Consider the following 18,863-nt stretch of genomic DNA (forward strand, 5'->3'; position numbering starts at 1 on the left):
AATCTTTATCTCTTAAGTTCATTGACGGACACAGCCCGTTATATTATTGACCATTGGGTTATACTGCTCCCTACAGGAGTAGGACCACTAGGCAGGAAAAAGCTTGAGTACACCTATGGGGCAGTCCCAGGGGGTCAGTTTTGTTACAAGCAGTGTCAGAAGAAAGCCAACTCCCCAGAGGAGTGGGCGCCATGTCCGTCAATGAACATCAAAGAAATCGATTTTACGGTAAGTAAAAAATCCCATTTTCTCTTTCGTTCATTGACGGACACAGCTCCTTATCTTCTTGACCATTGGGACGTCCCAAAGCAGTGTCAAACATGAGGGGTAGGAACAGCAAGAAAAAATACTTGCCAAGGCTAAACCGTAGCAAGCCAGTTAACATGGAGCTCAACCATAAACAACTGGAGCTCACCTGAAAAAAACAATACACCCTCAAAGAGGAACAAGGTCTCTAATCAGCAGCCTGCAAAACCTTGGGGCTAAAATAAGCATCCACAGATGCTAACACATCCACCTTATAAAACTTTGTGAAAGTGTGCACAGACGACCAGGTGGCCGCCTTACGAACCTGCAGCACTGACGCCTGATGACGGAAGGCCCAGGAAGCACTAAGCGCCCGAGTAGAGTGCATCTTAACAAGGAAAGGAGGAACCTGACCCTTAATTGAATAGACCAGAATCACTGTCTGTCTGATCCATCTGGAAATGGTTGAAGCAGAAGCAACCAAAGAGTACAAATCTTGTACCAAAGAGAACCAAAGAGAAGCAAACCATCCTAGAGTACAAATAGTGAGTCTGAATTTCTAAAAGACTCTGTAGCTGCCAGAGGCACCCTGATTACCCGAACCACATCCAGGGAATGCAAGGTAATTTCCTTAGGATGTTTAGGCCTGGGACATAGGGAAGGCAACACAATGTCTTCATTCAACTGGAAATCAGAGATGACCCTTGGAAGGGACGACGGGCAGGGACGAAGAACCAACTTATCTCTGTGAACCCCCAGGTAAGGTGAACGACAAGACAAAGCCTTGGACGAAGGAAACGTCCCTCTGATTGGAGTACGCACTAAGCCCGTTTACCATATTGGTATATAAAGGCGGAGGTGGCGTGATGACGCCACTCCTGAAGACGTCACTCCGACGAAACGTACGTAGAGCGTCATCACGCCACATCCGCCCTCGAGTCATATCCGGCCCGTGGAACGCACGGCGTCCCGGAAGTGCTCTTCTATTGCCGTTTACATGCTGTTTTTCCTTTCTTGTTTGTGAGTACCCCCTTTTTTTGATTGAAATAAAGCAATTTTTAAAGCGGTACTACCCTATGTGAGCCTTCTTCCCCCACATATACCTTATACCCGTGGACCCCAACCCCAAAGGACCTTGGTACGCAGGACTCGGGGAGAATATTGGACCACCCTAGTAGCCAGAGAAGGGGACCCCAGGAATATTTACCTAAGGCCTGATACCCCTGTAGGGGTGTTCAACTCTGGTGAGTGCGGTCCAAGGGGTGCGGGGAGCACTAAATTGTCACCGACATCCGAGCACCTCTAAAAATTCTCCAATAGAGCACCTGCACTCAAGTCACTTTTTGCTCTCTCTCTTCGAAAAGGGAATCCCATTGTGGGACTACCCTCCCTCTTTTTTGACTTTTCTAGTCATTACGGACTTACTATTACTTGGACTATGTGTGTCAGATTTTAGAGTGGTTTTATAAGATTTTTCATTTTGTGTCTATTTATGATACTATTCATTGTATAGTACCTTGTTTTACACTTCACAGTATTGTTTTTCATATTTCTTATATATTTTTCTAACATTTTTAGTGGATCCAACTCAACTGTTTTTCCTACCATTTTTTTATCGATTGTCCTATTTATCAGGTTGACACTACTTCTATCAATTTTATCTTTATTCACAATTTTTACATTTGACTTTCCATTTTTCCTTTTTCTTTCTTCAATTGTTTTAGCACCATTCTATACCCCTCACAGGGTTGGATCACTTATTATAATCAAATTTACTATCACCAGTCACCTTTAATGCACCTGACACTTTATTAATATATACAGTGGAGAGAAACATTTTGTTATATATATTTATGTAGTATCATTGTAAGACACACAGAATATTTAATTTAATATATTTTGGCAGCGCCATACACCTCTCCTGTTATTTGACAAGACAAAGCCGCCAGCTCACACACCCTGCACGCAGAAGTAATAGCCACCAAAAAGGCCACCTTCAGGGACAACGTAAGAAGGGGAACCTCCCGAAGACTTTCCAAAGAAAATTTCTGAAGAACTGACAGCACTACATTGAGGTACCACCACTGCAATGGAGATGGCACTGGAGGAGCCAAGTGTCGAACTCCCAGGAGAAAGGTACGCACCAAGGAATGTATGGCCAATGGACATTGAAAGAAAACCGCTAAGGCCAAAACCTGGCCCTTGATGGTACTCCAGGCCAGGTGCTGCTCAACCCCCCATTGGAGGAAAGCCAATATCCGAGTCACCGAAAAGGAGCGAGGGTGAACTCCAAGAGAATCACACCATGCAATGTACGTCTCCCAAGTACGATGGTAGATCTTCCTAGAGGTAGATTTTCTAGCCTTTAAGTGCGTAGGAATCCCTGATTCAGACAAACCTCTATCCTTCAGCACCTGGCTTTCTACAACTAAGCCAGAAAAGCCAGCAACTGTAAAGCAGCATTGAAGATTGGCCCTTGGGACAGCAGACCTTCCCTGAGAGGAAGTCTCCAAGGAGCATCGGTGAACCGAGACCGACGACACCAGTCTAGAGCCGCTAGAATGACCAGAATCCCTTCCGCTTCGATCCTGCACAGGAGTCTTGGCAGAAGTTTGAGAGCGGCAAAGGCATAAATCAGACGATACTGACTCCAAGGGGCCACTAATGCATCTGCGGCGTCAGCTAGCGGATCCCGAGACCATGCCACAAACCTCTGTACCTTCCTTTTGAGACAAGAGGCCAAAAGGTCCATCTCGGGAGTACCCCACTGGAGACACAACTGATGAAACACATCAGGATGAAGAGACCATTCCCCCTGGTCCAACGCCTTTTGACTGAGGTAATCTGCTTGCCAACATTCCCCCCCCTGGAATGTGTACAGCACAGAGGGCTGGAACGAATCATTCTGCCCACCTTAGAATACTGGTTACTTCTTGAGCCGCCAGGGCACTTCTTGTGCCCCCTTGGTGATTGACATAGGCTACGGCCATGGCATTGTCTTATTGAATGGGTACCGGACACCCCTGAAGACGAATTGTCCAATGATCCAGACAAAGTCTGATCGCTAAGAGTTCCAGTAACTTGATCGGCAGTCTGGACCCTGGAAGAGTCCAAACCCCCTGAGCACAATCTGTGCCGAGGACTCCTCCCCACCTGGACAGGCTGGCATCCGTGGTGACAACTGTCCAGGACAGGGGGAGAATGGATTTTCCCTGTCAAAATGCAGGAGAACAAAGCCACCAGATCAGGGACCCTCTCGTACCCAGACTCAACAGGATCAATTGTCTAGAGATTGAGGATTCTTGTCTCATTTCACAAGGCTTTCTCTTTGCAGAGATCTCGTATGGAACAGTGCAAACAGAACCGCCTCAAAAGGTAGACACCATCAGGCCCAGCGCCCGCATGCAAGCCCAGAGGTATGCCTGTCTGCTGGAAAACAGAAGCTGAATTGCCTCCTGCAATTACTGGAGTTTTTCCAGAGGAAGAAACACTCTGGCTGAGGCAGAGTCCAGAGTCAGACCCAGATAGTCCAGTCTTGTGGACAAAACCAGAACAGACGTCTGAAGGTTCAAAATACAACCGAACTCCCTCAGAGTTCGCAGAGTAATCTTGAAGTTGTCCATCAGAGCAGTTGGAGACTACGCTCGCAGAAGATGATCGTCCAGGTACCCCAGTACTGCGATCCCCCGCTGACGCAACAATGCTAGTACCGGGGCCAACACTTTTGTGAAAACCTGAGGAGCGGAGGCAAGACCAAAGGGTAACGCCACAAACTGATAATGCTCCTCGCCCATGGCAAAGCGGAGAAAGCTGATGATCGACACAAATTGGAATGTGAAGGTAGATGTTTTTGATGTCAACAGAAGCAAGAAAATCCCCCTTGATGTAGGGACGCCACTACCATGCAAATGGACTCCATTTAAAACGTCTGTACCTCTACAAAGCAGTGTAGCCCCTTGAGGTCCAGAATTGGACGTACCTTGCCTTCCTTCCTAGGAACTGTAAAGAGGTTTGAGTAAAACCCCTGAAAACTTTCCAAAGTCGGAACCGGAACAATCACCCCTTGAAGTAACAAGTCTTGCACTGCCCCAAAGAGACCCGTAAGCGATCCAGGGACAAGTACAGGTTGGAAGGGAAGAACCTTTCCGAAAGATAAGACCGAAATTTGATCTTGTAGTCGGACCAAAAGTGGACCCACTTGTCCTCCCACCCCAGACATGCCCCCACCCTAGATACGGATAAGGGCGCCCCTTCATACAGAGGAAGCCTTGTCCGCAGGTCTGGAGGCCCTGAAGGGCTTTGAACCATTGTCTTGAGACCCTGAGGGACAAAAAGCCTTCTTATGAGCCGAGAAGAATGGTCCACGTCTACAATGGGGTTCCTTGCCCTTGGTAGACTGTGGGAAAAAAAGAGTACTCTTCCCCCCTGTAAAACCCTTAATGGTGTCATCCAATGAACCTCCAAACAGACGATCCCCTACAAGAGGGAGATGAGATAAGGCCTTTTTTTAACCACTTCCATACAGAGCAGTTAGACCCCCTTCCTTCCCAGACCAATTTTCAGCTTTCAGCACTCTCACACTTTGAATGACAATTGCTCAGTCATGCTACACTGTAACCAAACAAAATTTTTATCATTTTTTTCACACAAATAGAGCTTTCTTTTGGTGGTATTTGATCACAACTGGGTTTTTTTTTCTTCGTGATATAAGCAAAAAAAGAGCAAAAATTTTGAAAAAAAAACACTTTTTTTTAGTTTCTATTATACAATTTTGCAAAAAATTAATTTTTCTTCATACATTTGGGCCAAAATTTATACTGCTACATATCTCTGGTAAAATTAACCCAAATTAGTGTATATTATTTAGTCTGTGTGAAAGTTATTGAGTCTAGAAGCGATGGTACCAATTACTGAAAATTGATCACACCAGATGTACTGACTGCCTATCTCCTTTCTTGAGGCCCTGAAATGTCAGGACAGTACAAATACCCCCCAAATGACCCATTTTTGTAAAGTAGACAGTCTAAGGTATTTAGTAAGAGGCATGGTGAGTTTTTTGAAGTTATAATTTTTTCCCACAATTCTTGGGAATATGAAGAAAAAAAAATTTTTTTCTTTTTTTTCCCAAAACGTTGTCAATTTATAAGCTATTTCTAACACATAGCATGTACACAGCAAAAATGACACCCCGAAATTCATTCTGTTACTCCTTCTGAGTATGGTGATACTACATGTGTGAGCCTTTTACACAGCCTGGCCACAAAAAGAGACTCCACGTCCTAGTAGCACCATAAGGCGTTTTAGGAGCATAAATACACATAAAACTTTCTTACTAACTATCACACTTTTCAAGGCCCTAGAGCACCAATACAATGGAAAAGTCCACAAAATGACCCCATTTTGGAAAGCAAACACTCCAACGTATATTCTATGAGGCATTATGGGTCCTTTGAACATGTAATTTTTTTCCACAAGTTTTTGGAAAATGTGGGAAAAAAATAAAAACTTTTTTTTTTTTACACAAAGTTGTCAATTTATGGGATATTCCTAACACATAGCATGTACACAGCAAAAATGACACCCCAAAATACATTCTGCCACTCCTCCTGAGTATGGCAATACCACATGTGTGAGACTTTTTCACAGCCTAGCCATATAGAGGGGCCTAACATCCAAGGCGCATCATCATGCATCCTAGCCACTTGCCTAGGCCTATTTTTGACATTTGGTGTTTACAAGCTAAAATCAGTTGTTTTGCTAGAAAACTGCTTAGAACCCCCAAACATTATATATTTTTTTTTAGCAGCGACCCTAGAGATTAAAGTGGAGATTATTGCAATATTTTTTATCACACCGTATTTGCGCAGCGGTCTTCCAAACGCAATTTTTTTGGAAAAAATTCACTTTTTTTAATTAAAAAATAAGAAACCAGTAAAGTTAGACCAATTTTTTTCCATAATGTGAAAGATAATGTTACGCCGAGTAAATAGATACCCAACATGTCATGTTTCAAAATTGCGCACGCTCACGGAATGGCGACAAACTTTGGTACTTAAAAATCCCCATAGGCGACAATTTAAAAATTTCTACAGGTTGCCATCTTTGAGTTACAGAGGAGGTCTAGGGCTCAAATTATTCCCCTTGCTCTAACGATCGCGGCGATACCTCACATGTGTGGTTTGAACACCGTTTACATATGTGGGCGGGGTTTCCATATGCTTCGCTTCTGCGCGCGAGCTAACAGGGACAGGGCGCTTTAATTTTTTTTTTTTTTTTACTATTTTATTTATTATTTTTTATTTTTACACCGTTTAACAAAAAAAAAAAAATGATCATTTTTATTTCTATTACAAGAAATGTAAACATTACTAGTAATAGAAAAAGGCACGACAGGACCTCTTTTTGTGAGATCTGGGGTCAAAAAGTCCTCAGATCTCACAAGTACACTAAAAGATAGAAAAAAAAAAAATTATTATATAAAATGAAAAAAAAAAAGAAAAGGACATTTAAACCGGTTGCTAGGCAACAACATTTTCCGTAGCTCCGGTCCTCCAAGACCATAGAGTCAAGTGAGGGCAAGCTTGCCCTCACTCGACATCCTGTCTGTGAGGATCCGGGACCGGATCGTTTTCCCCGCTGCCGGCGGGTCCGGTAAGCGGGGAAAAGGACCGGACGCGGCGGGAGGGGGGGGCACCTCTTCCGCCATCCCAGACAGGTGATCCCACGGTGAATCCGCCCCTGGGACCACCCTTATCGGAAAGCCAACTGTCCACCGTTTAAAAAAATACCAGGGTTATGGCAGCTATCTGCTGCCATAACACCGGTATTTAGGTTTAAACGGAGGACGTATATAAACCTTTTTGGACTTTGACATGGTGGCTGTATGAAGGGTGACAGGTACTCGGGTACATTGTTGGGCAGGTGACAGGTACTCTGGTACTGATGAGCAGGTGGCAGGTACTCGGGTACTCCGATAGGCAGGTGACAGGTACTCGGGTACTCTGATGGGCAGGTGACAGGCAGGTGATAGGTACTGATGAATAGTACTGTAACTGATAGGTGATACTGTACTGATGGGTACTGATGATCAGTACTGATAAGTGATAGGTACTGATGAGTACTGATGAGTAGTGATGGGTACTGATGAGCAGGCGGCAAGTACTCGGGTACTTCAGGCGTCAGGTACTCTGATGAGCAGGTGGAAGGTACTCGGGTACTCTGATGGGTAGGTGACAGGTACTCTGATGACGGGTACTCCGTTGACAGGTAATCAAAGTATCCGAGTACCTGTCATCAGAGTACCCGAGTATCCGTCATCAGAGTACCCGAGTACCCGTCATCAGAGTACCCGAGTACCTTTCATCAGAGTACCCGAGTACCTGTCATAAGAGTACCCGAGTACCTGTCATCAGAGTACCCGAGTACCTGTCATCAGAGTACCCGAGTACCTGTCATCAGAGTATCCGAGTACCTGTCATCAGAGTACCTGCGTACCTGTCAGAGTACCCGAGTATCTGTCATCAGATTACCCGAGTACCCGTCATCAGAGTACCCGAGTACCCGTCATCAGAGTACCCGAGTACCTGTCACCAGCCCATCAGAGTACCCGAGTACCTGTCACCAGCCCATCAGAGTACCCGAGTACCTGTCATCAGAGTACCTGATGGGCTGGTGACAGGTACTCGGGTACTTTGATGGGCTAGTGACAGGTACTCTTTATTGGGGGGGGCAATCAGTGTGTTTGGGGTGCACTGTATTTGGTAACTAGCTGTTACCACACTCTCTTCCTCACACAGGATCAGTGTGTGAGGAGGAGAACACGGTGACAGCTAGTTACCGTGTTCTCTGTTGACATTTGTGACCGGCTGTGATTGGACACAGCCGGTCACGTGGTAAAGAGCCAATTTCATTCATTTCATTGGCTCTTTACCTAGATCGGGGATCGACTCTGTCCGAGGGACGAGCCTCGTCCCCGATCGCTGCTCTGCGCGCCCCCGGGGGCGCGCATTGCAGAGAGAGCGAGCGGCTCGTGCAGGAGCCGCTCATGTGATCGGCTGTGACTGACACAGCCGATCACATGGTAAACAGCCAATTTCTATTGGCCGTTTACCTTGATCAGGGATGGGCTATGTCCGAGGGACGAGCCTCACCCCCGATCGCCGCGCTGCGCGCCCCCGGGGGCGCGCAGTAGCAGCTAGAGCGGGCGGACGTCATATGACGGCCGCCCGGAACGGTAAAGCCATCCTGCCGGCGTCATATTACTATGCGCCGGTATGGATGTGGTTAAGTCTGGTACGCAGACCACTATTTCATAATACGCCGAAGGATCACTGCCGATACAGACAGCCCAGAATCAAAGGAGCCGCATCCAAAGAGGCAACACACAAACTGCAGCCTCTGAAACTACTGATCCACCAGCTCCGCAAAGGCAGGTAGAAGTTGTTTTCCTTCCAGGTCCCGGCATAAAAGTTTAGCTTACTCGGTCAGTATTTGTGACAACAGGGCAATAATAAATACCGAATAAGTGCCAAACCAGCCACAGTGAACGTAGGGAGGGCTAGAGCCTCCGCCCTCCTATAAGCCGGATATTTTAAAGGTCGGGGACTCCTCAACCAGAATTAAGGTAGCTTTATTTAACCTGGGAACCGGCGAGTCCACTACAGGTGGGGCCGTCCACTTTTTAAGCAGGGAATCCTTATAAGGATACCGCATAGCAAAACGCTTAGGGGCCACAAGAGTGCGTTTTGGACAACCCCACTGTTTTGTGACAATGTCATCAAAGTAAGCGAAAAAGGGGAAAGTCCTCGCCGCTTTGGAGGGCCCGTGGGTGCCAAAAGGGACCGGCGCCTCCAACGCAGCATCAGCTGCATCTTCCATTTTAAAAGTTTCACGCATTGACACAATCAGTGCATCCACCAGCGTCTTTTTATGCGCGCTAGAGGAGCAGAGGAATCACCCTCTCTATCTGAGCACTCACCCAGTAGGGTAACTCGTGTCTGCGGTCGCCGTAACAGATTCAGGATCTGATGAGACAGATGAGGAAGGGGAGGACGGGGGGCGCTATATACTAAGCTCACCCGGAAAACATAACAATAAGGGGAGAGCCGCTGACTGCAATCCTGCAAAGAGGACGCCGACCAAGGGCCCACAAATGGACCACACACTGGACCCCACAAAAAAACAAGGGGGTCGCCCTCCGAGCCCCACCATAGAGGCCTGCATAATAGGAAATAGCCCCCTTAAAATGACGCGGGCGCGCAGGCAGGGTATCCTGATGGTCTCACAGAGCAAAAAAGGGGCAGGTGCCATACACAATAATTGGCGGCATTGCTGCCATCAAAAAATAAATCGCCCCCACAGCACCACCCCTTCCAAGTGAGGTGCCAAGCTAGCCGCATGGCCTAGAAAGGAAGCAAGCCGCGTCCTAAATTTTTGTGGAGGCCCAACCGTAAGTGCACGGATCCCAGCCAGGCAGATGCCCAAAAGAAAAAGCGGGGGCTTCAGCTAACCTCACTGGGGCCGCCCCCCAACTGAGGTGTTCGACTTGGACGCTAACCTGCTTGGGCACAAACCCCAGCAGAGCCGACCACCCAGGAGAGCAGAGGGAAGGGTGGATGCCCAAACGGAGGGTAGTGGCTTCAGTCACCCTCACTGCAGCCGCCCCTCAAAGCTCCTGACCATTAGGCCACAAAGCCGCGGCCTAGATTTTTGGCCGGATCCGGGCCCGTGAGGCACGGATGCTAAACCATCCGCTCCCCCAGCCCAACAACTGCAGAAGGGAGCCCAGAGGAAAACCCTAGTCACCAACCCCCAGGGTGGCGAGGTACTCTGCTCCACCCCCTGTTGCGACCAGGAAAAACCCAGTCAGCAGCAACTCCCCTTAAAAACCTGTGGCATAACCTCACCGGGGGGCGAAGACCAACAGTGACCACCGACATTTTAGAGGGGGTGGGGGGAAGGGGGGAATCCGAGGGTCCCACAGTCCAAGGGAGGGACCTACGACCACCCCAAAACCCTCCAGTGGAAGAAGTGGGACAGCTACCTACCATACCAGGAACAGGGTGGGCAACACTCCTCACAGACCACTGCTCAATGGGGAGCTGTTGGCCAGGAGGAACGCTGCGACTCAGAACGAGGCCAGGTCGTATGCACTCTCATGAGACGTTTAACTCGCTAGCCAGCCCGTGTCCAGTGTGGCTATGTCGCGGCCAACCTAGCGCAGAGCTGAGGCCTGCACTCACTCGCTGGCCAGACTGGGGGGACCCTCTGGATCTAGATTATCCAGTCTGTCGCCCAGTCTGGCAGTTGATTGTAGATTCTCTCAGGAACAAAATAACAAAGATAGGAAAAATATCCATTTAAAAGGAAAAAATTGCCAGGACCAGAGATCCCAGGAAAGACCTAGATCCTCACTTTTTACTAGGCAAAAAAAAAGTGAATATAGCTGGACGTGGGAGTATACCCCCTGAAACTGCCCCATAGATGTAGTCAAGCCTTTTCCTGCCTAATGTCCAACTCCTGGAGGGGGCAGTATAACCCAATGGTTAAGAAGATAAGGAGCTGTGACTGTCAATGAACGAAAGAGAAATTAAATTGTTGACTTGCCTTAAAATCCATTTCTCTGATGTTTATTGACGGACACAGCTCCTGATCTTCTTAACCATTAGGTTATACTGCCTCCTACAGGAGTAGGACACTAGGCAGAAAAAAAGTCTGGCTACCCCTATGGGCAGTACCAGGGGGTATACTCCCTCTTATGCTATAGGTACTCAGTTTTGTTACAAGCAGTGTCAAAAGAATTACAACAACTCTACAGACAATGAACATCAGAGAAATTGATTTTACTGTAAGCCAAAAATCCCATTTAAATAAATGATCTTCATAACCATTGGGAAGTCCCAAAGCAGTGTTAAACATGAGGGGTGGGAAACTGCAAAAAAGAAACCCCCAAGGCTAACTTCAGACAACCAGGTAATCAGGAGCTCAACCAAAACAACTGGAGCTCACCTGAAAAAAATAACTATATATCCTCAAAGAGGACCAGGTCCTCTAAACAGCAGCCTGCAAAACCCTGCGGCCAAAAGAAAGCATCCGCAGATGCCAACACATCCACTTTATAGAACTTTGTGAAAGTGTGCACCGACGATCAGGTGTCCCCTTTGCAAACCTGTGTCACTGACGCTTGATGACGGAAGGCCCAGGAGGCACTGAGCGCCCCGAGTAGAATGTGCCTTGACAAGAAAAGAAGGAACCTGAAACTTGATGGAATAGACCTGAACCGTCTGTCTGTCTGATCCATCTGAAAATGGTCGCAGAGGAAGCGCACAACCCTTTCCGAGGCCCACCTGTGAGCAAAATTAGGGATTCTGACTTCCTAAATGACTCCGTAGCTGCCAGGTACACCCTAATTGCCCGGACCACATCCAAGGCATGCAAAGCAATTTCCTTTGGATGTTTTTGCCTGTGACACAGGGAAAGCAACACAATGTTTTCATTCAAATGAAAATCAGAAATAACCTGAGGAAGGAATGGACAGAGGCGAAAAACCACCTTATCTCTGTGAACCACCAAGTTAGGTGAACGACAGGATAACGCCACCAATTCCAACACCCTGTGCGCAGAGGTGATAGCCACCAAAAAGTCCACCTTCTGGGACAGCGTAAGCAGGGGAATCTCCTGAAGATTTTCAAAAGGAGGCTTCTGGAAGACCGAGAGCACCAAATTGACGACGAGGGTCCTTGTCCCTAGTAGCCTGTGGAAGAAAGGTACTTTTTATCCCTGTGAGACCTTTAATGATGTCATCCGGGTAGCATCAAGCAGGTGATCTCCTTGAAAGGGAAGATCAGCCAGGACCTTTTAGAAGTCTGGTCCGCAGACCAGCATTTGAGCCACAAGACACGCCGAAGGACCACTGCCAAAACAGAGAGCCGAGCCACTAGGGGAGTTGCATCCAAAGAGGCATCACAGATAAACTGCAGCCCCTGGACCAGTTGGTCCACCAGCTCAGCAAAGGCAGGAGGGAGCTACTCCCCCCCCCCTCCAGGTCACGACGCAAAAGCTTAGCCCATTCGGTCAGAGTCTGCAACACCAGGGCAATGTTGAATATTGACCTCAGTGTCAAACCAGCGGGGGTGTGCATATTGCGGGCCACAGCCTCCGTCTTCCTGTCAGCCGGGTCCTTAAAGGCTGGGGACTCTTCAAGTGGAATCATGGTTGCCTTGTTTAATGTGGAAACCGGAGTGTCCACTTCTTAACAAAGGACTCCTGAGAGGGGTATCGCCTAGCAACTCCCTTAGGGACCCCAAAGGGATGCTTTGGTCGTCCCCACTCTTTAGTGAAAATTCTGGCAAATGGATGGCTTGTGAGTGCCAAAGGGAACCTGTGCCTCCGTCGCAGCCGCGTCCTCCAACTTTAAGTCTCAAGCACAGATACAGTGCATCCACCAGCCCCTTTTCGTGCTCGGTTGAAGAAGTGGAGGAATCATCCTCACTATCTGAGGATTCAGGGCATGCGGTTGCAAACCCAGCAGGGTGACCCACGTCTGCGGTGGCTGAATCAGATTCAGGATCTGATGAGACAGATGAGGCAGGGGAAGGCGGGGAGCACATTATGCCAGCCCGTCGTCCAAAAACCACCTCCACCCAGGACACAAAGGACTCCAGGACCGCCGTCAGTGCATCGATGGATGGATGGGACCCGGAGGGCCCCGCTGCCCCAGAGGGGATCAGGTGGGGAAATGTGCTCCAAAGACTCCATGAGTCACCAGGGGGACCCCACAAAAAAGGTGTGTAAACACTGCTAAGGGACAACCCCCACCTCTCTGGCAGCACCCCCCTGTCGCCAGTAACAGAGCACCCAATCGATCCTCAGCAGAGAGGGAGAGGAACCCACAACACTCACTACCCAGCTGAAACCAGGCACCGCAGCCAGTAGCAGAATCTGCACTGCAAGTGCGGTGATCAGGAAATGAAAAAATCAAGGAGTCAGCATCAGGGGATGAGGAGGGGCTCCCACCGCCGAAATTGCCCTCGAGAGGGCTCCACTGTCATGGCTGCCGTTATTTTCAATGACAAACCACCGACAAATGGCCACCGGACTACATGGCCGCCATGCATTAAGCACACAGGCTACAAGAAAACGGCTGCCCCTTAAGGCACCATGAGGCACCCAGGAGGGATCCCCAGGCCTCAGAAAATGGCACAGGCAGGAAGTGGGAGCCCTGGCAAGGGCCTCCACCAGGTACAGCCCCCCCCACAGCCGATCGCCAGGCCACCCCACAGCCCCAGGGAAGGAGGGGGGAATGGGGGGGCGATATGGCCCACAAGAACCACCAGACCGATGAGGGTGGTGCATAATAGGAAGCAGGGGAACCCACGGGTCCCATGGAGGAGCCCACGCCCACCCAAAAACCCTGCAGGGGGAAAGGGGGGGGCAGTTACTTACCATACCAGGAACCAGGCAGGCACTGCTCCAGATAGAACCTCCTCTCCATTGAAATGGGGGGCTGTCGGCCAGGGGGAATACTGCCATTCAGGCCGAGACACGGTCGAATGCGACCTTGCGAGGCGTTTAACTCACAAGCCAGCCCCTGTTCAGTGGGGCTATGTCGCGGCCGACCTAGAGGGGAGCTGAGGTCTGCGCACCAGTGTTAATTTTGGCAGCAAATTTCAATTTAGTTTTAGTCTTATTCTTAGGACTAAAATAGCATTTTAGTTTTAGTCCCATTTTAGTCTTCTGGAACTGTTTTAGTTTTAGTCGTATTTAGTCGACTAAAACGTCCTACATTTTAGTCGACTATAACTCATTTTAGTCATCTATATAGGTGTAGCTCAATTGTAATTTGTAATGCATTTCTCTACAATTTCCAAACTCATTATATACTACTGCTGGTCCTGGAGTGAAAAATCGAATATGTTATTATTTATGGTATTAAGCTTTGAGCATGCACCAGTGTTAACTTTGGCAGCAAATTTCGATTTAGTTTTAGTTATAGTCTTTTGACTAAAATGTCATTTTAGTTTTAGTCGTATTTTAGGCATCTGAATTGTTTTAGTTTTAGTCGTAAAACGTTTTAGTCGACGAAATTAACACTGCTGCGCACGCTTGCTGGAAAGACTGGGATGACCACTGGATCTAGATTATCCAGCCCATTGCACAGTCCTGCAGTTAATTGTAGATCTTACAGGAAAACAACCAGGAGAAAAAAATCTATCTAAAAAAAAAAAAAAAAAACTGCCAGGATCAGAGATCCTAGCAAGGAACTAGGTCCTTACTCCAGACTAGGCAGAAAAAAAAATGAGTACCTATAGCAGAAAGAGGGAGTATAACCCTTGAGACTGCCCATAAGTGTAGCTAGACTTTTTTCTGCCTAGTGTCTTACTCTTGTAGGGGGCACTATAACCCAATGGTGAAGAAAATAAGGAGCCTTGTCCGTCAATGAACGAAAGGAAAAAAAAAAATATATATATTTTTTTTTTTTCAATTTTTTATAAGTTTTTTTTCTATACATACAGTGACCAAAGCAATACATTGTTACCATAGTAACATCGTACTACTCTGGGGAGGTGAACAGGATTTTATTTTTTACACATTATAATGATAACTGTGAATTTTACAGTTATAAGCAAACAGTTTTTCTGAACTAAAACTATTCATTCAGTGTTTACAATTATTATTAGCCACAGCTAATCACATGGTAGAGATTGGCTGATTACTGTGACCAATCACAGAGCTCATAACAATAATGCACAATAAAAGGCATGAATCAAAGCCTTTCATTATGTACCACGGCCATGTGATCTGTTATGATTGGCCACAGCGATCACATGGTACCAGCAGCGGGACGATACAGTGATCTACCATTGGCCGTGTCCAGGGGACACAGCGGAGTGCGGGATGATCCTGAAAGGACATAATATGATGTCCTCCCAGGATAAAGGGGATCCCGTCCAGCTGTCATATTTCAATGGACTGTGTAGGAAGGGGTTAAGAATGTTTTATTGATTTTATAAAAGGTTAGTGGGGTCAAATCAATGTTCGACTGCAGTGAATAGAAAATTTGAATGAGCAGGCTAGAATTTTTTATTTTTTTTCAGACAAATTTCTAACAGTAAATATGGTTTTCGTTAAGGAAATTACATTCATTGCTAAATCATATGTTAAAAGCACACTAAATTTTAAAGGACCGTCAAGTCATCGGATGTACTAAGAATTTTCGTACGAATGTTCCTTCGAAAGTTCCTTCTAAATACACAGTTCACACAGATACATTTACTGTTTTATCTGCTGAAGGATTTGGAATTCTGTACAGCCAGTTCTGTTATACATACACACATCTGCTACACCATACAGGCATACCGCTAGCTAGTTCATCAAAACAATCACTCATGTCATTGCTCTGCATTCAATCTGCTTATTGGTAGCTAGATCAGAATCAGCACCTTTGTCTAACTAGCTGGGAGGTGATCCAGGAAGCTGCATAAGGAAATTGTCAAAGTGATATGTCTGGCTGGGCAGTGTGGCAGAGGTGATTAAATCATAAAAAATGCTCAAGAGAAAGACATTTTTTGCCAGTTAAAAGATTAGAGTTAGTTTACCTTTTCACAAAAAAATGAAAACGTAAACTAACTCACAACATCCTCCAATTCCAGCTTCATACAACTTACATGCTCCCCATTGTTCACTGCCCTCTCCTGCTGGTATAGCGGTCCGGAACTTTATTACATCACTACACAGCCCTGGAGGCTGTGTAACAGCAAAAAGTGAGTGATTACGAGCGACCATTGTTAACCACTGGCTACGAGACCAATGAGAATCTCTGCTTTGTTCTGGTATGCCATTCAGAGATGCATACTCAGGGCTCCTTTAGCCTCAAAAGGAATTTCACTAGTCAGTGCAATCATGCGGGAGCTGCTGATCAATGAGTGCTCACCAATGCATGTATTATGTTGTGTTTTAAAATGACAGACCGTTAAGTGGGGTAAACACTAGTAGAAAATCTGCCGAAAATTCCCGTCCGAGGTAAAATCATACGATTTTCGGCTAGTGTGTACACAACTTTCAGCAGCCGATGCCGACATTTTCAACGAAAAAAAACGGAGGGACAAACACCAAAATTTTTATCGTCCGTCCCCCGACGACCGATTTTCATTTAATGTGTATGCAGTACGTCTGTGAAAAATCAGATACGAAAGACCGCGCATGATCTGAAGTTGCTGACAACCTGGAAGTCTAGGAAAAAATGTCCCAAAAAAAAAAAAAAAACTGGACGAGAAATTTCGTGAACATTTATGCACTGTCAACTAAAAACAGTTATGAATGCTGAGCAAGAGAGAGAAAAATCGGAGGATATTTCGTCCGATTTCCGTCAAGTGTGTACGGGCCTTTATACCAGCTGGAGATTGCAACAAATATCAGGGAGCTGTGACATTTGCCCAAAACAAAGCAAATTAACACAATGTACACGAGTGATTTTAAACACTAACCTGTAGGTAGATAAATGTACTAGACAGCTGAACAGTAACAACAAAACACAGTGGGGAGGCAAGAAGGATTGTACACAGCTCTTCTGCTTACCTTCGGGGGTGAAGAATAAAGTCTTTAAATGTATATGGTCGCTCCAACCGGGGATTTTCTGTCTGGATAAAGCAGTGATAACTGGTAAGACCATATAAAACATACATACAAATAAAAAAAAAAAAAAAAAAAAAGGAAAGCGTTTGGTACGCAGGTAACTCATTTTCTAGGAGTCTTCAAGGGCAGCATCTGAGAGACAGGGCCCCTCCCACCTAAAACAGGAACACATCATTCACCATTATAAAAAAAACATTATAATAAAAAAAAAAAAAAAGTGCCATGTACCTCTATGCCTCATTAGAAAAAAAAGAGCCAACAGAACAAAAGTTATAATCCTAGACCATCTGGGATTCGCTAATAAAAAATATTCTGTCTATATTAGTGTTGGGTATTTTTGCTGCTGTGGAAGACTCCTAGAAAATGAGTTATCAGGAAGCTAACTTTTTTCTTTGAGTTGTCTTCCAGGGCAGCATCTGAGAGGATTGGCTAGAAATACTTGCTTAGGGGAGGTCAAGAGCCTGAAGGACCTCTCTACCAAAATATTGGTCTTGGACGGACAGGAAGTCTATCCTGTAATGTTTTACAGAGGTTATAAAGCATATCGCTGCCCTGCAGATCTGGCTTGGTGGAGTTCCTGCTTTCACCATGTATGAAAATGTTCAAGCCATAGTAGAGTGGGCTGTGATTCCCTTGGGTGGTACCTGCTTCTGAGAATAACAGAGGTGTGCAATTGCTAGTTTGATCCATCTGACAATGGTGCTTTTGGAGGCTTTCTGTCCCCTATTGGGTCTGGAGAAACAAACAAACAAACAGTGCTGATGACTTCCTCCAATATTTTGTACTTTTCAGGTAAGTTTTAGAGATGATGTAAATTGGAATATGTTTCTTTATTGTCACGGTTTGGTTTCTGGAGAATGAAGGGATTATGGCGTCTTGTGGTCTGTGGATTTTTTGGACAGGAAAGCTGGGTCTTAGGACTATCTTGTCCATATAGATGGTGTAGCACAGTTTTAGGATGGAGAGTGCCTGGATTTCGCTTATTCTCTTGGCTGACACCAAGAAGATCAGAAGTACTCTTGAGGGTGAGTATTTTTTCCGAACAGTCATCTATTTGTTCAAATAGTTTTAGGGAATCCTTGAAAGACTGTAGATAGTTTCCAGGCTAGAAAGATTTTTTGATAGGGGAGGTCTTGCTCTGGCTATGGATAAAAGTGCTGTGTGACTATTGCTTTCCTGCCCCCACTAGTAGCAATTACAGTATAGTAGGAATGGTTTCTCTTCTTGGTTGTGTTCTTTGTACCAGGAGATGGCAAGTGTGACCTTCTTCCTGCTGGAAAGAAGTGTATTGATAATTCTATCTGATAGACCAAAAATCACCCTCTTAGTAGCCAAGCCGAAGACTTTAGGATTCTGATGTGACAATGGGTGGCCAGCCCCTGTGTCAGGTGATTTGTTGAGTGGTAGCAGGATGTGTGGCTATATGCTCATACTTTTCAAATAAACCACACTGTTTGTGGCCAGTAAGGTGCTATCAGGATGACTGTCGTTTTCTCTTCCTTGAGGCCAAGTTCACATGTGTGTGAATTGGAAGAGGGTTTCCCCACATCCAATTCGCATGACATACTTCCAATTCCAATTCGCACATGACTTACTCTCAATGGAAGCGGTTCACACCGGTCCAGGGTTACCACAATCCGCATTACAAAAGGGTCACCAGCGTGTTTGGGCCTGATTCAGGTGCGAATTCGAGCAAAAATTCGAACCCGATACGCACCTGAACCGGTAAACAAACACACTGAACCCCATGCGGGGAACTACGGCCGCACATATGTGAACCCGGCCTGATGTTCTGGACTATTCTCCGGATCAAGTTTGTTGGGGGAAAGTGTATGCGAGACCAGTTCTGAGTGAATGCATTTCTATTGTTTGCTGGAAATGTGAACAACTTTGGAGACTTGGTGGTTTGTTCTTGCTGTGAAGTGGTCTGTTTGGTTTAGGGTCTACCTGCTGAGAAAATCTGCCATCATGTTTTGAACCCCCTT

The 18,863-nt window shown here is 46.3% G+C and overlaps 1 protein-coding gene across 5 annotated transcripts in view; it reads right to left on the reverse strand.

Annotated features, from left to right (window-relative positions):
• Positions 1-18,863, reverse strand: part of NEDD4 (NEDD4 E3 ubiquitin protein ligase) — a 519,020-nt gene that overhangs the window by 204,931 nt on the left and 295,226 nt on the right. For all 5 annotated transcript variants that reach the window (XM_082253414.1, XM_082253413.1, XM_082253415.1 and 2 more), the window contains one exon: positions 16,822-16,883. In XM_082253414.1, the coding sequence (XP_082109540.1) occupies positions 16,822-16,883 (62 nt within the window). The remainder of the gene's footprint in view (positions 1-16,821; positions 16,884-18,863) is intronic.

Source organism: Pelophylax lessonae (genome assembly GCF_965119305.1).
Source record: "Pelophylax lessonae genome assembly, chromosome: 4".
Classification (NCBI taxonomy): Eukaryota; Metazoa; Chordata; class Amphibia; order Anura; family Ranidae; genus Pelophylax; species Pelophylax lessonae.